This window comes from Diaphorina citri, unplaced genomic scaffold (genome assembly GCF_000475195.1).
Source record: "Diaphorina citri unplaced genomic scaffold, Diaci psyllid genome assembly version 1.1 scaffold1263, whole genome shotgun sequence".
NCBI lineage: Eukaryota > Metazoa > Arthropoda > Insecta > Hemiptera > Psyllidae > Diaphorina > Diaphorina citri.
In genome coordinates this window covers 58826-76806 of record NW_007378692.1, presented here as the reverse complement: position 1 = coordinate 76806, position 17981 = coordinate 58826, and the positions used below count along the sequence as shown (strand labels likewise).

General features: G+C 35.6%; 4 protein-coding genes across 6 annotated transcripts in view; 3 read left to right on the top strand and 1 right to left on the bottom strand.

Moving 5' to 3' along the window:
- Positions 1-7795, top strand: part of LOC108253114 (required for meiotic nuclear division protein 1 homolog) — an 11084-nt gene extending 3289 nt beyond the window's left edge. The window contains exons 5-7 of the mRNA XM_017446476.2: positions 2994-3191; positions 6554-6846; positions 6928-7795. Coding sequence (XP_017301965.1) covers positions 2994-3191; positions 6554-6760 — 405 coding nt within the window. The 3' untranslated portion in view covers positions 6761-6846; positions 6928-7795. The remainder of the gene's footprint in view (positions 1-2993; positions 3192-6553; positions 6847-6927) is intronic.
- On the top strand, positions 452-2255 carry LOC113469867 (required for meiotic nuclear division protein 1 homolog). The gene is made up of 3 exons (XM_026827860.1): positions 452-831; positions 1373-1487; positions 2027-2255. The coding sequence occupies exons 1-3, from the start codon at positions 583-585 to the stop codon at positions 2248-2250; spliced, it is 588 nt and encodes a 195-aa protein (XP_026683661.1). The 5' UTR covers positions 452-582; the 3' UTR covers positions 2251-2255.
- On the top strand, positions 4384-14644 carry LOC103515046 (myosin regulatory light chain sqh). 3 transcript variants are annotated; one of them, XM_026827861.1, is made up of 4 exons: positions 4384-4545; positions 5635-5832; positions 6182-6411; positions 14110-14644. In XM_026827861.1, the coding sequence occupies exons 2-4, from the start codon at positions 5643-5645 to the stop codon at positions 14212-14214; spliced, it is 525 nt and encodes a 174-aa protein (XP_026683662.1). In that variant the 5' UTR covers positions 4384-4545; positions 5635-5642; the 3' UTR covers positions 14215-14644. The 3 variants fall into 3 exon arrangements, with proteins under 3 accessions (XP_026683662.1, XP_017301966.1, XP_026683663.1); XM_017446477.2 differs by lacking the exon at positions 4384-4545 and adding an exon at positions 4713-5330; XM_026827862.1 differs by lacking the exon at positions 4384-4545 and adding an exon at positions 5450-5468.
- LOC103515047 lies at positions 9091-17549 on the bottom strand. The gene is made up of 3 exons (XM_026827859.1): positions 16945-17549; positions 10708-10926; positions 9091-10591 (listed from the first exon to the last, which is right to left on the bottom strand). The coding sequence occupies exons 1-3, from the start codon at positions 17327-17329 to the stop codon at positions 9531-9533; spliced, it is 1665 nt and encodes a 554-aa protein (XP_026683660.1). The 5' UTR covers positions 17330-17549; the 3' UTR covers positions 9091-9530.
- Between the last annotated feature and the right edge of the window lie 432 nt (positions 17550-17981).

The window sequence follows — 17981 nt, the reverse complement described above, 5'->3', positions numbered from 1 at the left end:
GTGCTTATATTACCAGTAAAATAACAGCACGAAAAGCTGACATCATCATCATCATTGAACGATTTGAACGTTGAACGGTTCGTCTTCGCATTATCGCATTGACGCATTGTCGCACTCGCACTTCGCACGGTTGGCTGTTCTGTCTTCCGTCACTTCTGTCTTCCGTCATTACACCTTACACCCTTTGCTTGTTGCTTTGGACGTTGACTTGGGGTTTGGGTTTGGGGTCAGATTATCCAATTTTTTTTTCTATTCTATTTAAAAAAAATTCAAATTTTCGCGGTACCGGTATTTTTTTAGTACAGTGTTGCCAAATGTAGGGTGTACGGTGAAATATCGATGTACGGTTTTTTTCGCGTACGGTTTTCCAATTTATTTCCCCTCTTTTGCTTTCAAAGTTTTAAACGCGCCAAATTTGAAATTTGTATTTTGAAATTTTCGTGTTTTCCGGAAGAAAAACGAAGAGAGATAAGAGTGATAAGTGATAAACAGTGTATCCAGAAGAGAAGTTCTATCAACTGTGTTCTCAAGAGAAGATTTTCTGTCCATAGTTTTCCTAAATATATGTAACAATAATATAAGATGTTCAGTGCAAGATGTTTTCTCAGGTTGCAGAGCTCTGTGAAAATAGTGAACATAAAATCCTTATCCCTTTTCCCTGCTGTGACTCCTTGTACCAAGTTTTCAACATTCATTTGGAAACACACCAGCACCAATATCTATTGCACAAGTAAAAGGTCATATGTTCCTACCATCAGTGAAATTAAGGTTCCAACAGCACCACTGGCCAAAAGGATCATCAGGAAAAAGAAGACAGGAGATATTCCTGGAGTAAGTATTGAAACTGTGTAGGCATGAACTCATATGAGTAGGTATGTATGTGGAGTTAAGACCACTGGCCAAAAGGATCATCAGGAAAAAGAAGACAGGAGATATTCCTGGAGTAAGTATTGAAACTGTGTAGGCATGAACTCATATGATTAGGTATGTATGTGGAGTTAAGAAAGAAGAAGAAGAAGAAGAAGAAGAAGAAGAAGAAGAAAAAAAAAATCAACTTTGTGCATTGCCACTGGCATATATCCCAACCGCTTAGCCCTTAAAGCATGGGGTTGCCCTAGGTATTTTATAAGGGCCCTGCTGGGATTCATTATTGACCATAGAAGGTCCTCAAGCAAGATTTTGTAGGCAGAGGGGTCCCAACAAAGTACATTACCTATGCCACTGACAAGAAAAGAAATATTATGTTTACATATGGGTACACTGTACACTGTTTATCCTCTTTTTTAGCTCATCCTTCCTTTATTATTTTTGATAAGAATTTTATATTGAAGGAGCAGATATATTTTAATAACCTTGTGTCTTGTATTTTCAGCACTGGAATGTAGTGGCCTTTTCAACAGCACAGGAGTATGATATTGACAATTTGAAAAAGGGAATTGTTGGCAAAGATCTTTATGAGTTAATAGAATTTGATGACAATATGCAAAGTAAGAACAAACAAGTAAAAGGAGATGATGAAATAATATAAAAACTTAACATAGTAGTTATTAAGTCACAAAGTGTTTTTTGTGTCCTCTTTATCCTATAAGAGTTACTAAGTAATTAGAGAGTTGACCTAGTCTGCTACAGCTATACATGCATATGTACTTAGATGATTATTTAAAATTTGCTACATGGGATGAGAGATAGACATTGTTCCTCTTTTATTATCAAATACTATTTTTTTTAAAACCATGGTTGTTAAATGATATAATAAAAACCTCTTCACTACTTATATTTCAGATGGTTTATTAAGTCACAAAGTGTTTTTTGTGTCCTCTTTATCCTATAAGAGTTACTAAGTAATTAGAGAGTTGACCTAGTCTGCTACAGCTACAGCTATACATGCATATGTAGATGATTATTTAAAATTTGCTACATGGGATGAGAGATAGACATTGTTCCTCTTTTATTATCAAATACTATTTTTTTTAAACCATGGTTGTTAAATGATATAATAAAAACCTCTTCACTACTTATATTTCAGATGGCGAAAACAGTATCCAAGTTATAGCCAAATATCAAGTGGGAAAGGAACCCAGGTTCATATATTTCTTCCAAGAAGGTTCACTAGTCGCATGGAATGTGTCAGATCTAGAAATAGAAAACCTCTTGGAGTTTTTAAAGCAGTTTGAAATCAAACCTTATGAGAAGGCTGTGGTGCTGAATGAAAAGGAGTTAATGAACTATACATACAGTCCTAATATGTAAGACATTACATTTATGCATTACCTAACTACTATACTTTTTAAATACCCTTGTGAAGAAAAGACAAAGGACGTTTGATGAAATTAGTGAATGTTTCATCTTCCTGATATGGAACAAAAGTCAAATTTGAAGTGGTACTCAACTGTGTCCCTGGACTACTCGTATTGGTCCTCAAATTGCTAGCAAATGTACCCAATAGCTTATTTTTGTAATCTAATATCTGTACTTTTATACCTGTAATGCTCTCGTAAATGTCGAATCTGTAGTCATCCTGAGCTTCCCTCTCATCACCTGTGATCAACTCATCCAACTCATCCTGTATGTTGTCGTATCTTGTTCTATAGCCTTCAACATTCTGCTCGTAGATCTCAAGTTGTTCCAATGTACATTCTTCCGTAATTCTGTCCCTTGTCTTCGTCAGCAACGCCTTCACTGTACCTCGCTTCGCCTTCAACTGTGCTGCATCCATGTTTGTACCTTTTCTTCACTTTTCACCTCGTCGCCAATTGATATATCTAATAATTTCATTCTAAATAGTAAGAAGAAACTCCATTTTTGGGAAACAAGAAAAGAGACATTTATTTGCAAAGGGTGAACGAAGACTGACTCCTAACTTCACAATTCTGGCCAGAATTTTCTCATTTGGTATATATCAGCTGGGATAGGAGAAAGCCAGTCATCCCGAGAACGAACCTTACCTGTTACCTGTTTACAACTGTCTGAGCCTACCTTGCTTTATTTTTCAGGATCTAAAAAGCGGCAAAAAGATTTCAATTTCAAGACGGGAAGTCCTACAGAAGACAGGTCAATTGTTTGCACTCCGTCATTCGATCAATTTAGATTCGGACTTGCTAGATACGCCCGATTTCTACTGGGAGCGAGATGATCTCGAGAATTTATATCTGCAGACGTGTAACTACTTCAGCATCTCGCGACGAACAAAGGTAAGTACATATTTATAAAATGTGTTAAAATTTACTGGGAGCGAGATGATCTCGAGAATTTATATCTGCAGACGTGTAACTACTTCAGCATCTCGCGACGAACAAAGGTAAGTACATATTAATTTATAAAATGTGTTAAAATTAAAAATAATACTTAGCTAATTATTCAAGACTGGCCAATTAGAAGACAGGATAGGAGAAAGTCAGCCGTTCCGAGAACGAACCCCGAACGGGAATCGAACCCGCGGCCCAGAGCGCCTACAAAGCAGGCGCGGTACCCTTCAAGCTAATATCTAGGCTGGCAGGGAAGTGCTTTGACTAAGACGCTACCAAAGCAGGAACGTTATTAATGTTATATTATTTTCTTACATCACACATGGTCGCGGCCCAGAGCGCCTACAAAGCAGGCGCGGTACCCTTCAAGCTAATATCTAGGCTGGCAGGGAAGTGCTTTGACTAAGACGCTACCTAAGCAGGAACGTTATTAATGTTATATTATTTTCTTACATCACACATGGCCTGAACCGCTTCTTATTTTATTTTGAAGAAGCCAGTCTAGTAAGCTTGGAATGTAGTGCGCCCGAATTGTAAGCGCCAGGTCGCGGATTCGAGCCCCGCCCAGGGCGAGAACTTTATCCTTAACAGATAATGTACGTTCTTTGAGGTAAAAGCTACATACTTTTTTATTTGATATTTGATAGCGGTAACGATCGTTTTCGCGATCTTAACGGCCGTGGTGTGACACCACAAAACGATATATGATGAGAAAAATAGACCAAATTTGTCGTTTCACATTGGCATGAAAAAATACGTCCTGAGATACATTTTTCCCCACCATGGGATTTTTTTATTCCCGTCGTGGGATTTTTTGCCTTCCCCTCCCCTACTTTTATATGTCGATTTGTCAACACTGTCAAGTCAACTTTTGAAAACTTGTGTTTTGCTTCTGATTAAAGAAAGAAAAATTGGGATTTTTTGCCTTCCCCTCCCCTACTTTTATATGTCGATTTGTCAACACTGTCAAGTCAACTTTTGAAAACTTGTGTTTTGCTTCTGATTAAAGAAAGAAAAATTACCGTCATCTGAGGTGACTTTGCACCTGCCCGGGTGACTTTGCACCAACTCAGCAAAATGTTTTGAATGCTGACTGAATGCTTCTGGAGGAAGTAAAAAAATATTTAAAAATATGATAAAAGAGCTGATATCTTTGTGAAAAAACATATGAGCACTTTGAGGTTATGTTTACTTTCATTTTAGAGTTATCAGTCGTTGAAGCAGGACCCCTTGAAAGCAGTGTGAAAAAGCTCCGGAAAATTTCAAAGCTGCAGCAGTCCCATGGTGTGATAGGCTAGGTGTAAATATATGATTAACTTCTAAATTTAGTCTGCAAGCTGTTTAAAAAGGTTTTATAGTGCTATCTTCCACTAAAATCAAGTAATTTGCCTTAATCTGACATAATGTCATTTCCTCGTATTTCTGGGGTGAGATTGCACCATGGTGCAATGTCACCACCTATGAAAACCACTTGTTACTAATCTGATATTTACTTGGTGAAAAGTCACCTCGCAATATAGTTATTTATCTTGGTATTTTGAAAAAATTAGGTCTTAAGCAAGAGAATAACATGTGTAATAAGAATTTTGAAAAGAAACGGTAGGTAGGAATTTTTTTTTGGAAAAAAATACTATAAAAATTGACCGAACTGTATCGTGTTTGGTATCAAAAAAATTGTAAGAATGTCCTCTTTCTAATTCCGTTGAGAACATTGCACCAGGTATTGTGTGAAAGCCACAGTAGATGGTTGAAATTTTTGGTGCAATGTCAACCCGTCCTATGGGAGACTTTGCACCAAACTTTGACAAAAAAAATAAAATAGAAGGACAACCTAAATTTATAATCAAATTAATTAAAAATAAAGCTAAACTCTTTGGCTACCTTTTCATAGCATTTTTAACGCTGAAAACTATTTGGTTGCAAAGTTATAACAAGGTATCCAAAAATTTGAGTAAAAGTGGTGCAAAGTCACCTCAGTTTACGGTATAAAATTTATATTTAATATTAATTAAAGAATTCAAATACCTAATTAATAATTATTCAAACTAATTCCTGTGATATTTGTCAAGTTGTAATAAAACATAGGTTAGTGTTTATCCCATTATTTCAACAAGTGGTTGACTGGTTGTAGGAATTTGTTCACCAATATCCTCTACTGTCGGGCTAGTTCACCTCAGCAAATTCCTATCTGATGACTCAGAGGGTACAAAGTCTTGCATTCTTGTAAGATGAAGCCTACTAATATAAGTAACGTTTGTGTTCCTAGAACACCCTTAGTAATAGCCATGTCATGTGACTTACTTTGAGGAAAGAGCAACAAAAATGATTAATCTGTAATCTTGTTTCTTGTTTCTGATCAGTGTGTGTTACTCCATTCTTACCATTATAGATTCCAAAATGTCTTCACGTAAAACAGCAGGCAGAAGAGCCACTACTAAGAAGAGGGCTCAAAGAGCTACTTCCAATGTGTTTGCCATGTTTGACCAAGCCCAAATTCAAAACTTCAAAGAAGCATTCAATATGATTGATCAAAACCGAGACGGGTTCATTGACAAGGAAGATTTGCATGATATGTTGGCATCTCTAGGTATGTACATTTATTCAGTGGTTAGTGATCTGTTTTACAATTACAATATTGATATTGCAGTCTGTTGTGCAGCAGATATGAACCTTGAAAATTTCTCACGAGGAATTGTGTCTATTTCAATTTTTTGTACCCACCTCAGTACCCAGTACCTCCTTGTTTGAAACTTGGGATTTTCTGTAAATTTTACAGTTCACAGGAATGTATTAAATTGATTTATCAATGTCAAGTTATTTTAATCTGGTACTTAATTTTCACAGTGAACTAGAAAAGTTGAAATTTATATGGAATACTTTCTTCAATGTTCTTGAATCCAGTTTGTATCTCATACTCATATTCTGTTCTTTTCCAGGTAAAAATCCAACAGATGATTATTTGGAGGGTATGATGGGAGAAGCTCCTGGCCCTATTAACTTCACCATGTTTCTAACACTTTTTGGTGACAGACTTCAAGGCACAGATCCAGAAGATGTCATTAAGAATGCATTTGGCTGCTTTGATGAAGACAACAGTGGAATTATCAATGAAGAAAGGCTTAGAGAACTGCTGACATCCATGGGAGACAGATTTACTGATGAAGATGTAAGTATTTGGTTTCATGACTTTGATGGTTGGGCTATAATCCAAAGTTCAAAATGTTAAATTCTGATTTGTACTCCTTGGAAACACACATGGCCCTGCTGCTTAGCATGTAAATAAATGAAATTTTCTTACGTGTTCGCAGGTGATGAATGAAAAACTGAACCACTGTCTCGAGTTGGTTGATCTCTTATCCAGTCACTTGAGTGATAAACATCACATCCGATTAGAATGGATGATCATCGTACTCATTATGATTGAAGTTGCTTTCGAAGCTCTCCATTACAGTCACCTCATCATTTGGCCGTTCGCTTTCACTGAGTATATTTTGCCTGAAATCAAACCCGTGTGAAAGTGACCTAACTGTACAATCGTATCTTCTTCCTCGCCTTTTCCCGTGTTCAGACGGGGTCGGCGTTTTTATCAGCCTTAGCTGAGGTGATTGCTTTGGGCTGACATTTGTTGTCTATAAAAATTTAACGAGTGGATGTTCTTCTAGCACAATAAAACTTAGCTGAGGTGATTGCTTTGGGCTGACATTTGTTGTCTATAAAAATTTAACGAGTGGATGTTCTTCTAGCACAATAAAAGCAGAATATATAGTATAAATCCTTTTAACTCTGCTTTTGCGGGTCAGCTAGATCCCAGCCAAAATAAGTACTTTATTCACTGTTTTAAATTACCAAATAATAAAATAAAAACTGTATTGTTAAACAGTGTATTCCACTATTCACCCACTATATTTTAGGGGCCCGGGCACGTACGAGTAAGTATTATAGAAAAAGATCGCAAAAATCCCTTTACAGTCTGATTTATGAAATTGTACACAGTTGCGTCCTTCAACCACAGTGGTTCCTCTAATATCGATTTTTCCCCTCTTTTCCCAATTTTGAAATCTTGTACCGATTCGGATACTTTCTAGTTACATCGTAGGTATCGTTCCCTAATCCCTGTGCATAATTAATGTACCTAACTACCTAATAATATGTTGTTGGAAAAAGGGTAGGAAAAACCTGCCATACATGTACGCTTGTCATCATCAAATCTTAACTCGTTTCAGAAATGGGTCAACTGATATACGCTTGTAAAGAACTTATACGGCCTACGACACCATCCCTTTCAGGAATGTGCCCCAGGACCTAACTACTAGTAGGTACTGTAACACTATCAGACAAAATTGTAAAGCAACAAGTCCTCATTTACCTTATACATACCTAAACCCAAATGAGTTCATACTCGTATATCTCAAGAACACGGCCTTATATGGACACGAACGAAGTAGAGAGAATTGTAAACCAGGCAATCGTGCTCAGTACTAGTTTGTATCTTGTCTTGTTTACATAGTGTGGATTATTGTTTGTGAAATAAAAACAGTTTTGTTTAATTTTTTGCTTTGTTTTTCTTTGGAAACTTGAAGGTAGGTAAGGCAGCTATGATAATAATAATAATTTTACGTAGTTGATCTAGGTACCTACCTAAAATATGTGAAATAAAAACAGTTTTGTTTAATTTTTTGCTTTGTTTTTCTTTGGAAACTTGAAGGTAGGTAAGGCAGCTATGATAATAATAATTTTACGTAGTTGATCTAGGTACCTAAAATATAATTATGTACCTACATTACGCGTAGGTAAATATTTGATAGAGGGAACTTAAGAACGGAGGTCTTATCATCCGGAAATCTAAGAAAGAAGACAGGATAGGAGTAAGCCAGTCGTTCCGAGAACGAACCTTATCTGTTTAGGATGAAAATCCGCCCGAGCCGTTAATAATCGAACGGTAGCGCGTAGTTTTGGCCTTTTTACATACTTTAATTCTCTCAATAAGCAAGGGTAATAAGTTCAAAGATCTCCTCCCTCAATTTCTTTTTCCAGTATGTACCTAAAACATTGTGAATAAGGATGACACATGTTTGAGCTTCAAGTACCTTGATTATAATAAGTGCCTTTTATTAGATAAATATTCCAGCAGAAAATTCACAGGTTTCACAATGATGATGCTCTTGGCAGGTTCTGGATGGTAACCATAAAGAGGACCTTCAGACATCAAACTATCAAACCAAGTTCTTATAACCAAGTTCTTAGTTCTATGCAATATCTTGATTTTCACCTACTTATAAGTACATTGGTTGTACACTTAGTCTGGCTGGGGGACGTTAAACAGGGAGTAGACCAGCTTAGTCTGGCTGGGGGGACTATAAACAGTGAGTATACCAGCCTGAATTTCCTTTGCTAAAGAAATAGCAAAGGTTGAGTCGAAGGACATCCACTTGTAAAATTCTGTAGCCAAAACCAAATGTCAGCCCAAAAGCGATCACCCCAGGGCTGACGAAAAACGCCGACCCCTTCTGTACACGGGAAAAGGCAAAGGAGAAGAAGAAGAAGGTACATTGGTTGAACACTCCTTGTGAGTATACCAGCCTGAATTTCCTTTGCTAAAGAAATAGCAAAGGTTGAGTCGAAGGACATCCACTTGTAAAATTCTGTAGCCAAAATCAAATGTCAGCCCAAAAGCGATCACCCCAGGGCTGACGAAAAACGCCGACCCCGTCTGTACACGGGAAAAGACGAAGAAGAAGAAGGTACATTGGTTGTACACTCCTGGATAACTTGTCCATCAAACTAGTTAGCTTATAATTTTATTTAATATGCAACAAACAGGTACCTAAAAAGTAAAACTCTGTTGTAAAGTCTAAAAACAAAGAAGTAGTTTTATTTATTGTTTTGGAAATATGGACCTGCTACAAAATACATGAGTACATGGTGTACTCATGATAGGTATACTTAGTGATAAGAGGAGAGTTTATACTCTTCCACAAATGTCCCATTAGTTTCCTATAAGGTCTACAATTAGAAATAAAATAAATGCTCTTTTGCTGCCTTCCTCAAATAGACAAATGATCGAATTCATTTGCCCAAAAATAATTAAGGAATTTCCAGCAAGTACCTAATGAAAAGGGGAAAAATAGGATAAACAGTACATTGACCAGTACTTCTTACAGTTATTGGCACCTTAGCCACTACTTGGTTAATAAAACAAATGGCCAGTGGGTTCATAAACAAAGCAAACTGGTTCCATGAAATATAAAAAATCAAACAATACAATAACATCTGTACAACATGGTCTCAGACAGCTTCCTTCCTCAAATCATCTATTGTGATCCAATCTCTTATAAGTTGGAGCAGTTTTGTTTCACACCAGGGTTCGTTGTTTAGTAAACTGATAATGACTTCAGATGCTTCAAGTGGCTCACCCTTACTCTGTTGGTTCTCTAGGATTTTCTGTACAGATTTGTCACACTGCTTATAAATTAAATACTTTGTATGGCACATTTTACTATACAGCTTGAGAATAGTGCTACAACTCGTACAGACACGCAACACTTTCAAATCATCATCAATATCGACTAGAAGCTTTACTTGAAGTAAAGTATTGCGCTCGTATGGATCGCCTGTAAGTTCCAAGCACACATTGGAATAGACAGGGATTTCTCGCATGGTCTGTTCTACACAAACAACACAATTGAAGTTCTCCATTTTGATAGCTGGTAACTGTTTCTCTTCAATCACGGGATAGGTGTGGATTGCATACAGGATGCGATCATTATTTGGAAATGTGGGTAAGGACATCAGACTAAATTTTTTGGCCTCAAGTACATCATCAATAACTTTGATTTTATCTACAAAGTATTCATCATGATCATTGTAGACAGTACGGAGGAAACTACTGTCCAGACACTGTGAGATTAGAGCCTGCAAGAACACAGTGAAGTCATCCTTGAATATGTTCTTGTAATTGGCTATACCTGAATCTTCAGTGACTAGAGGTCGGTAAGAGGTGGTAGGAACTGGCTCTGGTTTTGGAATCACTTGTACAGTTGAAGAACTAACCTCATTGTCACATTCAGGCTCTTTCTTCACTTCAACATTAGTATCTAAAGGATTCAGTTCTTCATTGACTTGCACAAAGGTTTCATTTTTAACTTTGCTTACAATAGTAGCAGATATTCTTTTAAATCGTGATGTATTCAGAGCATTTAGTCCATCATATGTAAATGATGACTTATACAGAGTTTTTCCTGTTTTTTCATCTTTAACAGGAACAAATTTCTGAAGCAGATTCATCCCATCTACTTGCCAGATACAATTCCTGTTATCCTTCTTTGAGATGTCTTTTAGGAATTCACCATTGTAAAAGGAAGTAGATACTGACACTGTTGTGGAACTCTTGGAAGGTGTGTCCCATCTACTTGCCAGATACAATTCCTGTTATCCTTCTTTGAGATGTCTTTTAGGAATTCACCATTGTAAAAGGAAGTAGATACTGAAACTGTGGAACTCTTGGAAGGTGTAATAACATTAACCGGTGTGTCCATTTTAATAACTCTAAATGGGCAGTTGGTGGTCCCACCTTTACCATCTTTCAATACCATAGTTTGTTCAATAACATTGTATTTAATTGGGGCAGTACTCGTAGATGGCTTGGCTAACAAATTTATATCACCAGGAGTTTTGGAATGTGCTGAAACATAGAACAGTGCAATTTATTGATTAATAATGGAAATTAAGGAAGATGAAAATGGGTAGGTAAGTACCTAGGTAATCAAAACAAAATACTTGTGTGTTTTTTTTTTCTTTTTTTTTCTCAAATTAATGCCATTATTTAAGAAATTAATACATAATAAAATAATCTATTGATATCCTTGCTTATTTATTTAGGCCATAATGTAATATTAATTTAGTTAGCAATGACTAAAAAAATGCTCACACATTGATACTTACTTATGTATGATGTATGTAATATCTATAGATCAGGTAATCTATACCTATCTGATAAGGTATTTATAAATACTAATGCATTTCTTGTAGTAAAATAATCTATTGATATCATTTCTTATTTTGGCCATAATGTAATATTAATTTAGTTAGCAATGACAAAAAAAAAAAAATGTTCACACATTGATACTTATGTATGATGTATGTAATATCTATATATTAGGTAATCTATACCTACCTGGTAAGGTATTTATAAATACTAATGTATTTCTTGTAAATTAATCAACATTCAAAGAAAACAAACTGAATTTGTAATTTTACCTTTTACATAGTTATTAGTAGTCATTACTAAGTGTTTGGCTGATACCTCCTCAAATTATAAGTCTTGGTATTTGGACTTAGATTTTCAACATTGGAATTTCTATTGAGAGCTTGAGAAGGTACTGTGCAATGTGTCAATCTTATTCCTAATTCTTTCATTAGTTCCAATATTAGTAGTCATTACTAAGTGTTTGGCTGATACCTCCTCAAATTATAAGTCTTGGTATTTGGACTTAGATTTTCAACATTGGAATTTTTATTGAGAGCTTGAGAAGGTACTGTACAATGTGTCAACCTTATTCCTAATTCTTTCATTAGTTCCAGCTGAAAACTATTTGGTTGCAAAGTTATAACAAGGTATCCAAAAATTTGAGTAAAAGTGGTGCAAAGTCACCTCAGTTTACGGTATAAAATTTATATTTAATATTAATTAAAGAATTCAAATACCTAATTAATAATTATTCAAACTAATTCCTGTGATATTTGTCAAGTTGTAATAAAACATAGGTTAGTGTTTATCCCATTATTTCAACAAGTGGTTGACTGGTTGTAGGAATTTGTTCACCAATATCCTCTACTGTCGGGCTAGTTCACCTCAGCAAATTCCTATCTGATGACTCAGAGGGTACAAAGTCTTGCATTCTTGTAAGATGAAGCCTACTAATATAAGTAACGTTTGTGTTCCTAGAACACCCTTAGTAATAGCCATGTCATGTGACTTACTTTGAGGAAAGAGCAACAAAAATGATTAATCTGTAATCTTGTTTCTTGTTTCTGATCAGTGTGTGTTACTCCATTCTTACCATTATCCTTAGTAATAGCCATGTCATGTGACTTACTTTGAGGAAAGAGCAACAAAAATGATTAATCTGTAATCTTGTTTCTTGTTTCTGATCACTGTATGTTACTCCATTCTTACCATTACTAATTTTTGTAGATGATATTATCATTGGATCATCTTGTTTTGCACTAATTCAATCTACTGTACAAGCATTATCTAGTAATTTTAAACAAAAAAAAAAAAAAAAAAATGTGATGAATCAGGTCTAGCAAGGTCACCCAGGTACACTGTCACCCTTTAGGGACAACTTAAGCTTTATTCATCCTAGCATATGGGTATTGACTCTTGTTCAATAGTCATCCTTTTTAATATTAACTCAATGTTTTCTATTTGCAGAGGCAATGTAAAATGCAGAAAGAAAGACTGGCTGATGACTTTTCAACGGCTCTCAATGCATTCCAAGATGTCGAATTAGTACCTACCTACCTGAAGTCTTTTATCGAGGTATATATCATCGTTATCATGCAAAGATATCAGCTAATCACTAGTAAAATTAGTATTTTCTGACCCAAAATGTTCAAAAAATAACCTAACATACATATTTGACATTGACAAATCTACAGACCGTGTGGTGCCGACTTATTTCAGGCTACGTAGTATCCTAGCAGGTACCAAGCACAAGGGTACTTGAGAAACTTTCAAATTGGACTTTCCCACACCAAATTTTTCCTTGTTTGTATCAGTGGCGTGGGGTGTGATTCACATTAAATGTGATAGAAGGAGAGTGACCAGATCAAGAAGACCAAAGTGATATCAAAGCTACCACCTCCACCTGGCAGACAAGCAGTGTCTGGAGAGGAGTTTGGAGGTGAGTTGTGTGCTTGAATCTCATGTAAACCTACTCGAGACTTGATTCTACTGCCCTGAAATTTGGAGAGAGAAGTTAGTTCCAGTTCAGTATACATATCTTCTCTGTCAATTTCTTCATCCCCTGATTCCCCTGCCACCTCTTTCAGTACTTCACTGTTTTCAAAAGTCTTGTCCCTGTACAGGGATGTAATTGATTTTTTATCTGAAATAAAGAGAGGAGATAATCATCAGACTTGAATATTCAAGTACTCATTTAAAAGAGTTTCTTTTAATTCATAGCTTAGTTTTGGCCTTTTTACATACTTTAATTCTCTCAATAAGCAAGGGTAATAAGTTCAAAGATCTCCTCCCTCAATTTCTTTTTCCAGTGGAACACTGGAAGTCCTTACACTTACACTGGAAAAAGACACCTAAAACATTGTGAATAAGGATGACACATGTTTGAGCTTCAAAAGTACCTTGATTATAATAAGTACCTTTTATTAGATAAATATTCCAGCACAAAATTCACAATTTTAAAAATTAGATAATTTTCTTCTTACACTTACAAGTGAACTGGTGTGTTTTGAGACTCTAGAAACTATTCCTAAGCTGGATTTAGATGATGTGAGCTCTGCTTGCAACACAAGACTTAATTCTGTACTTTAATGCCTGCAGCACATAAGAAAGGCTTAGAGAACTGCTGACATCCATGGGAGACAGATTTACTGATGAAGATGTAAGTATTTGGTTTCATGACTTTGATGGTTGAGCTATAATCCAAAGTTCAAAATGTTAAATTCTGATTTGTACTCCTTGGAACAAATGGTATAAGAAGGTAAAGTAATGCTTTACTTACTTCAGAGCAAGTCACTCTTTAGAGCATTTTAGAAAAATGATACACAGTGAGATTTTTTCCCATTCCTACCTGTTTCTCTCACACATTTTTTTACTTTCTATTATTTCTGTTTATTCCAGGTTGATGAAATGTACAGAGAAGCTCCAATCAAAAATGGCATGTTTGACTACATTGAATTCACCAGAATCTTAAAGCATGGAGCCAAGGACAAAGATGAACAGTAAATCTGTTTCGAATAGGGTCTTGTTAAACTTTTCGATGTTTTTCTTGTATTTTAAGTATTTATTTTGAGGTACCTATATAATATCCAATTATCCATGCATTTCTTTTAACAAGGTCAAATAAATTGATTCAAGTACACAGTCATCATTTGAAATGAATAAAATTGGTGTTTGGTCAAATTATTGTAATTTGGTGAAGTCTTACATTTGTAGGTAGGGTAGGAAATTCATCCATCAGGTTGATCTTGTGATTTCCTCTCTCTATCTCTCTCCCCCCCCCCAAATTCATTGGTCATTTTATTTTTCAAACCAAATTAGTCATATAGGTTTTTATAGGCATTTCACAAAACCTCATGTTTTTATTACACTATCTTTACTCCTATATTTTTGTATTCCATTTTAATTTTTTAGATTATTTATCCCAGTCCTAAAATAAAATGATTTTTTTTATATTATATAAATAATATTATTCCATTGGTCTTTTCAGTTTCATCATTAGAAATAAATTTTGGCAGAGATATTACTACAGCCAATTTTGAGATTTATTGTTTTCAAGTCTTAAGGAGACCTCTTAATTTTGCATGGGCAAATATGTTGAGTAAAGATTTGTTCTGAATCGAAATTAATTCACTCCTTTGAGAACAATAGAATATGTGTATCTGTACTATCTGTGCAATATCTTGATTTTCACCTACTTGTAAGTACATTGGTTGTACACTTAGTCTGGCTGGGGGACGTTAAATTAATGTTTGTTCTTGGAACAGCTGACTTTCTTCTATCCTGTCTTTCTTTTCTCTTCAATTTTGGGATGATAAGACCTTAGCAGTTACAATTCTCTCTGTCAAACCTCTTATTATATATATGTTAGGCTCAATCCCTAAATTTGCCCAATGAGCAAGAAAATAGCTCACTCCGCGGAGTAAAGAATGCAAAATACTCATTCCCCTAAATTCGGCAATTGAGCAACTGTAAATAGCTCAGTCCACAAACTGGATTTATGCAAAAGTTGAACTGCCAAAATTGACCATTAAGCACCAAGAGAAAGAAGGCTAAACTGCTCACTCTGCAGAGTGAAGAACATTAAATGCCAGACCGCGGATTGTGTGTTTTGAAAAATGCTCAAACCCTGAAACCCCAATCTAATGGTATACTGCAGGACTTGAACCCCTTGTAACTTTTATCACTTACTTACCCTAATAGCAAAAGATTATTTGGTTACCTATGAAATTTGACGTAGATTTCAGAAATGAAATAAAAAATTGGGGTTCTTATTTGAATTTCTTGAGAAACAACAACTTTTATCCAAAAAGACAAAACTTCAAAATTCCAAGCTGTTTTAGAAGCTACAAGGGGTTCAAGTCCTGCAGTATACCATTAGATTGGGGTTTGAGCATTTTTCAAAACACACAATCTGTGGTCTGGCATTTCTTATTTCCACTCCATGGAGTGAGCAGTTTATTCTTCAATCTCATGATACTCAATGGCCGATTTTGGCAATTTAGCTTTTGCATAAATTCCAGTCCGCGGACTGAGCTATTTAGAGTTGTTCAATTGCCAAATTTCGGGGAATGAGCATTTTGCATTTTTTGATCTGCGGAGTGAGCTATTTTTTCGCTCATTGAGCTAATTCGGGAATGAGCCTTCTAACATATATGAAATAATAGAAAGTAAAAAACTATATCTATACATACCTTTCTCTGAGCAACTTGTAGTTGCACTTGCTGATGTCAATGTATTTTTAGGAGCTCTAACAACTTTGCTCCAGGTTGGTTTCTTGTTCGATTCACTTTTAATTTGCAAAGGAGTAGATCCGTAATGTTTGTTCTTGGAACAGCTGACTTTCTTCTATCCTGTCTTTCTTTTCTCTTCAATTTTGGGATGATAAGACCTTAGCAGTTACAGTTCTCTCTGTCAAACCTCTTATTATATATATGTTAGGCTCAATCCCTAAATTTGCCCAATGAGCAAAAAAATAGCTCACTCTGCGGAGTAAAGAATGCAAAATGCTCATTCCCCAAAATTCGGCAATTGAGCAACTGTAAATAGCTCAGTCTGCAAACTGGATTTATGCAAAAGTTGAACTGACAAAATTGACCATTGAGGACCAAGAGAAAGAAGGCTAAACTGCTCACTCTGCAGATTGAAGAACATTAAATGCCAGACCGCGGATTGTGCGTTTTGAAAAATGCTCAAACCCCGATCTAATGGTATACTGCAGGACTTGAACCCCTTGTAACTTTTACCACTTACCCTAATAGCAAAAGATTATTTGGTTACCTATGAAATTCAACATAGATTTCAAAAATGAAATAAAAAATCCTTCTTATTTGAATTTCTCGAGAAACGACAACTTTTATCCAAAAAGACAAAACTTCAAAATTCCAAGCTGTTTTAAAAGCTACAAGGGGTTCAAGTCCTGCAGTATACCATTAGATTGGGGTTTGAGCATTTTTCAAAACACACAATCTGCGGTCTGGCATTTCTTATTTTCACTCCATGGAGTGAGCAGTTTATTCTTCAATCTCATGATGCTCAATGGCCGATTTTGGCAATTTAGCTTTTGCATAAATCCCAGTCCACAGACTGAGCTATTTACAGTTGCTCAATTGACAAATTTTGGGGAATGAGCATTTTGCTTTTTTTGTTCCACGGAGTGAGCTATTTTTTCGCGCCTTGAGCAAATTTGAGAATGAGCCTTCTAACATATATGGAAAAAACTATATCTATACATACCTTTGTCTGAGCAACTTGTAGTTGCACTTGCTGATGTCAATGTATTTTTGGGAGCTCTAACAACTTTGCTCCAGGTTGGTTTCTTGTTCGATTCACTTTTAATTTGCAAAGGAGTAGATCCAGAAGGATCCTTGGGAGATTTCACAATTTTGCTCCAAGTTGGTTTCACTTTGTTTGCTTCACTTTGCATCTGCAATGGAATGGGGACGAAAGATTTGCGCTTCTTGGCACTGGAGAACAATTGTTCTCCTCTGTCTCCTTCGGAGTCACCCCATTCTGGATCACTGTCTGAATCAACTTCTGGATCATCAACGTCTTCTTCGTTCTCTTCCATACCAGATTGGTTGACTGGTGTGGTGTCCTTAGTCCGCTTTCGGAGTTTCATTGTACAATAGGAAATAATTGAGGGTCTCAAATGGAAAAAAATGCCTAGTCCAAAGATTTAAGTTGCTAGCAGCACTGCGTAATAGATAGATCAATCAGTAAATTTTAAAACTTTGCACTTACAACTTTCAATTTCAAGACATCAGCAATCAGTATCAGATCAGATCAGCCTGATCAGCCGCGATTTTCACATTTGAATATTCAATATTTGAAACTTTGGATTCCCCCCTTTCCTCCATTTTTCTTTCCCCCCCATTGTTCACTGTTGCCAAAGTATAAAAAAATACAATGCGTTAAAATTGAGATACGACATAGGAATTCTTTTTCTCCCTTCTGTAAAAAAAGGGCTTGTACACTAGCCGTATTTTTCTTGAACTATGGTAACTTTGATGAGACTTCAAAAAAATTTCCATTGTCAAGTGGATTCAAGTTATCCACAGGGAATTTGTCTAATTTGATACCATAATATAATAAATTATTAAAAACTTCTCGATCTGTACGAGGTAAATAATACTTTAAAAAAAAAAAAAAAATCGTCCTCAGGATACCTACCTAAAAAAAAAAAAAAAATAAAAAAAAATTTAAAAAAAAAAAAAAAACGTCCCCAGGATACCTACCTAAAAAAAAAAAAAAAAAAAAGGCTATTGCCGCTG

Coding starts and splice junctions, on each gene's coding strand:
- LOC103515047 (XM_026827859.1), bottom strand. CDS start 17,329: ATGAAACTCCGAAAGCGGACTAAGGACACCACACCAGTCAACCAATCT. Junction 10,927..16,944: donor TACAAGTTGCTCAGACAAAG/GTATGTATAGAT, acceptor TCTATGTTTCAG/CACATTCCAAAACTCCTGGT. Junction 10,592..10,707: donor ATCTACTTCCTTTTACAATG/GTGAATTCCTAA, acceptor CCTTTTACAATG/GTGAATTCCTAAAAGACATC.
- LOC103515046 (XM_026827861.1), top strand. CDS start 5,643: ATGTCTTCACGTAAAACAGCAGGCAGAAGAGCCACTACTAAGAAGAGG. Junction 5,833..6,181: donor TGATATGTTGGCATCTCTAG/GTATGTACATTT, acceptor GTTCTTTTCCAG/GTAAAAATCCAACAGATGAT. Junction 6,412..14,109: donor ACAGATTTACTGATGAAGAT/GTAAGTATTTGG, acceptor TGTTTATTCCAG/GTTGATGAAATGTACAGAGA.
- LOC113469867 (XM_026827860.1), top strand. CDS start 583: ATGTTCAGTGCAAGATGTTTTCTCAGGTTGCAGAGCTCTGTGAAAATA. Junction 832..1,372: donor AGACAGGAGATATTCCTGGA/GTAAGTATTGAA, acceptor TTGTATTTTCAG/CACTGGAATGTAGTGGCCTT. Junction 1,488..2,026: donor ATTTGATGACAATATGCAAA/GTAAGAACAAAC, acceptor CTTATATTTCAG/ATGGCGAAAACAGTATCCAA.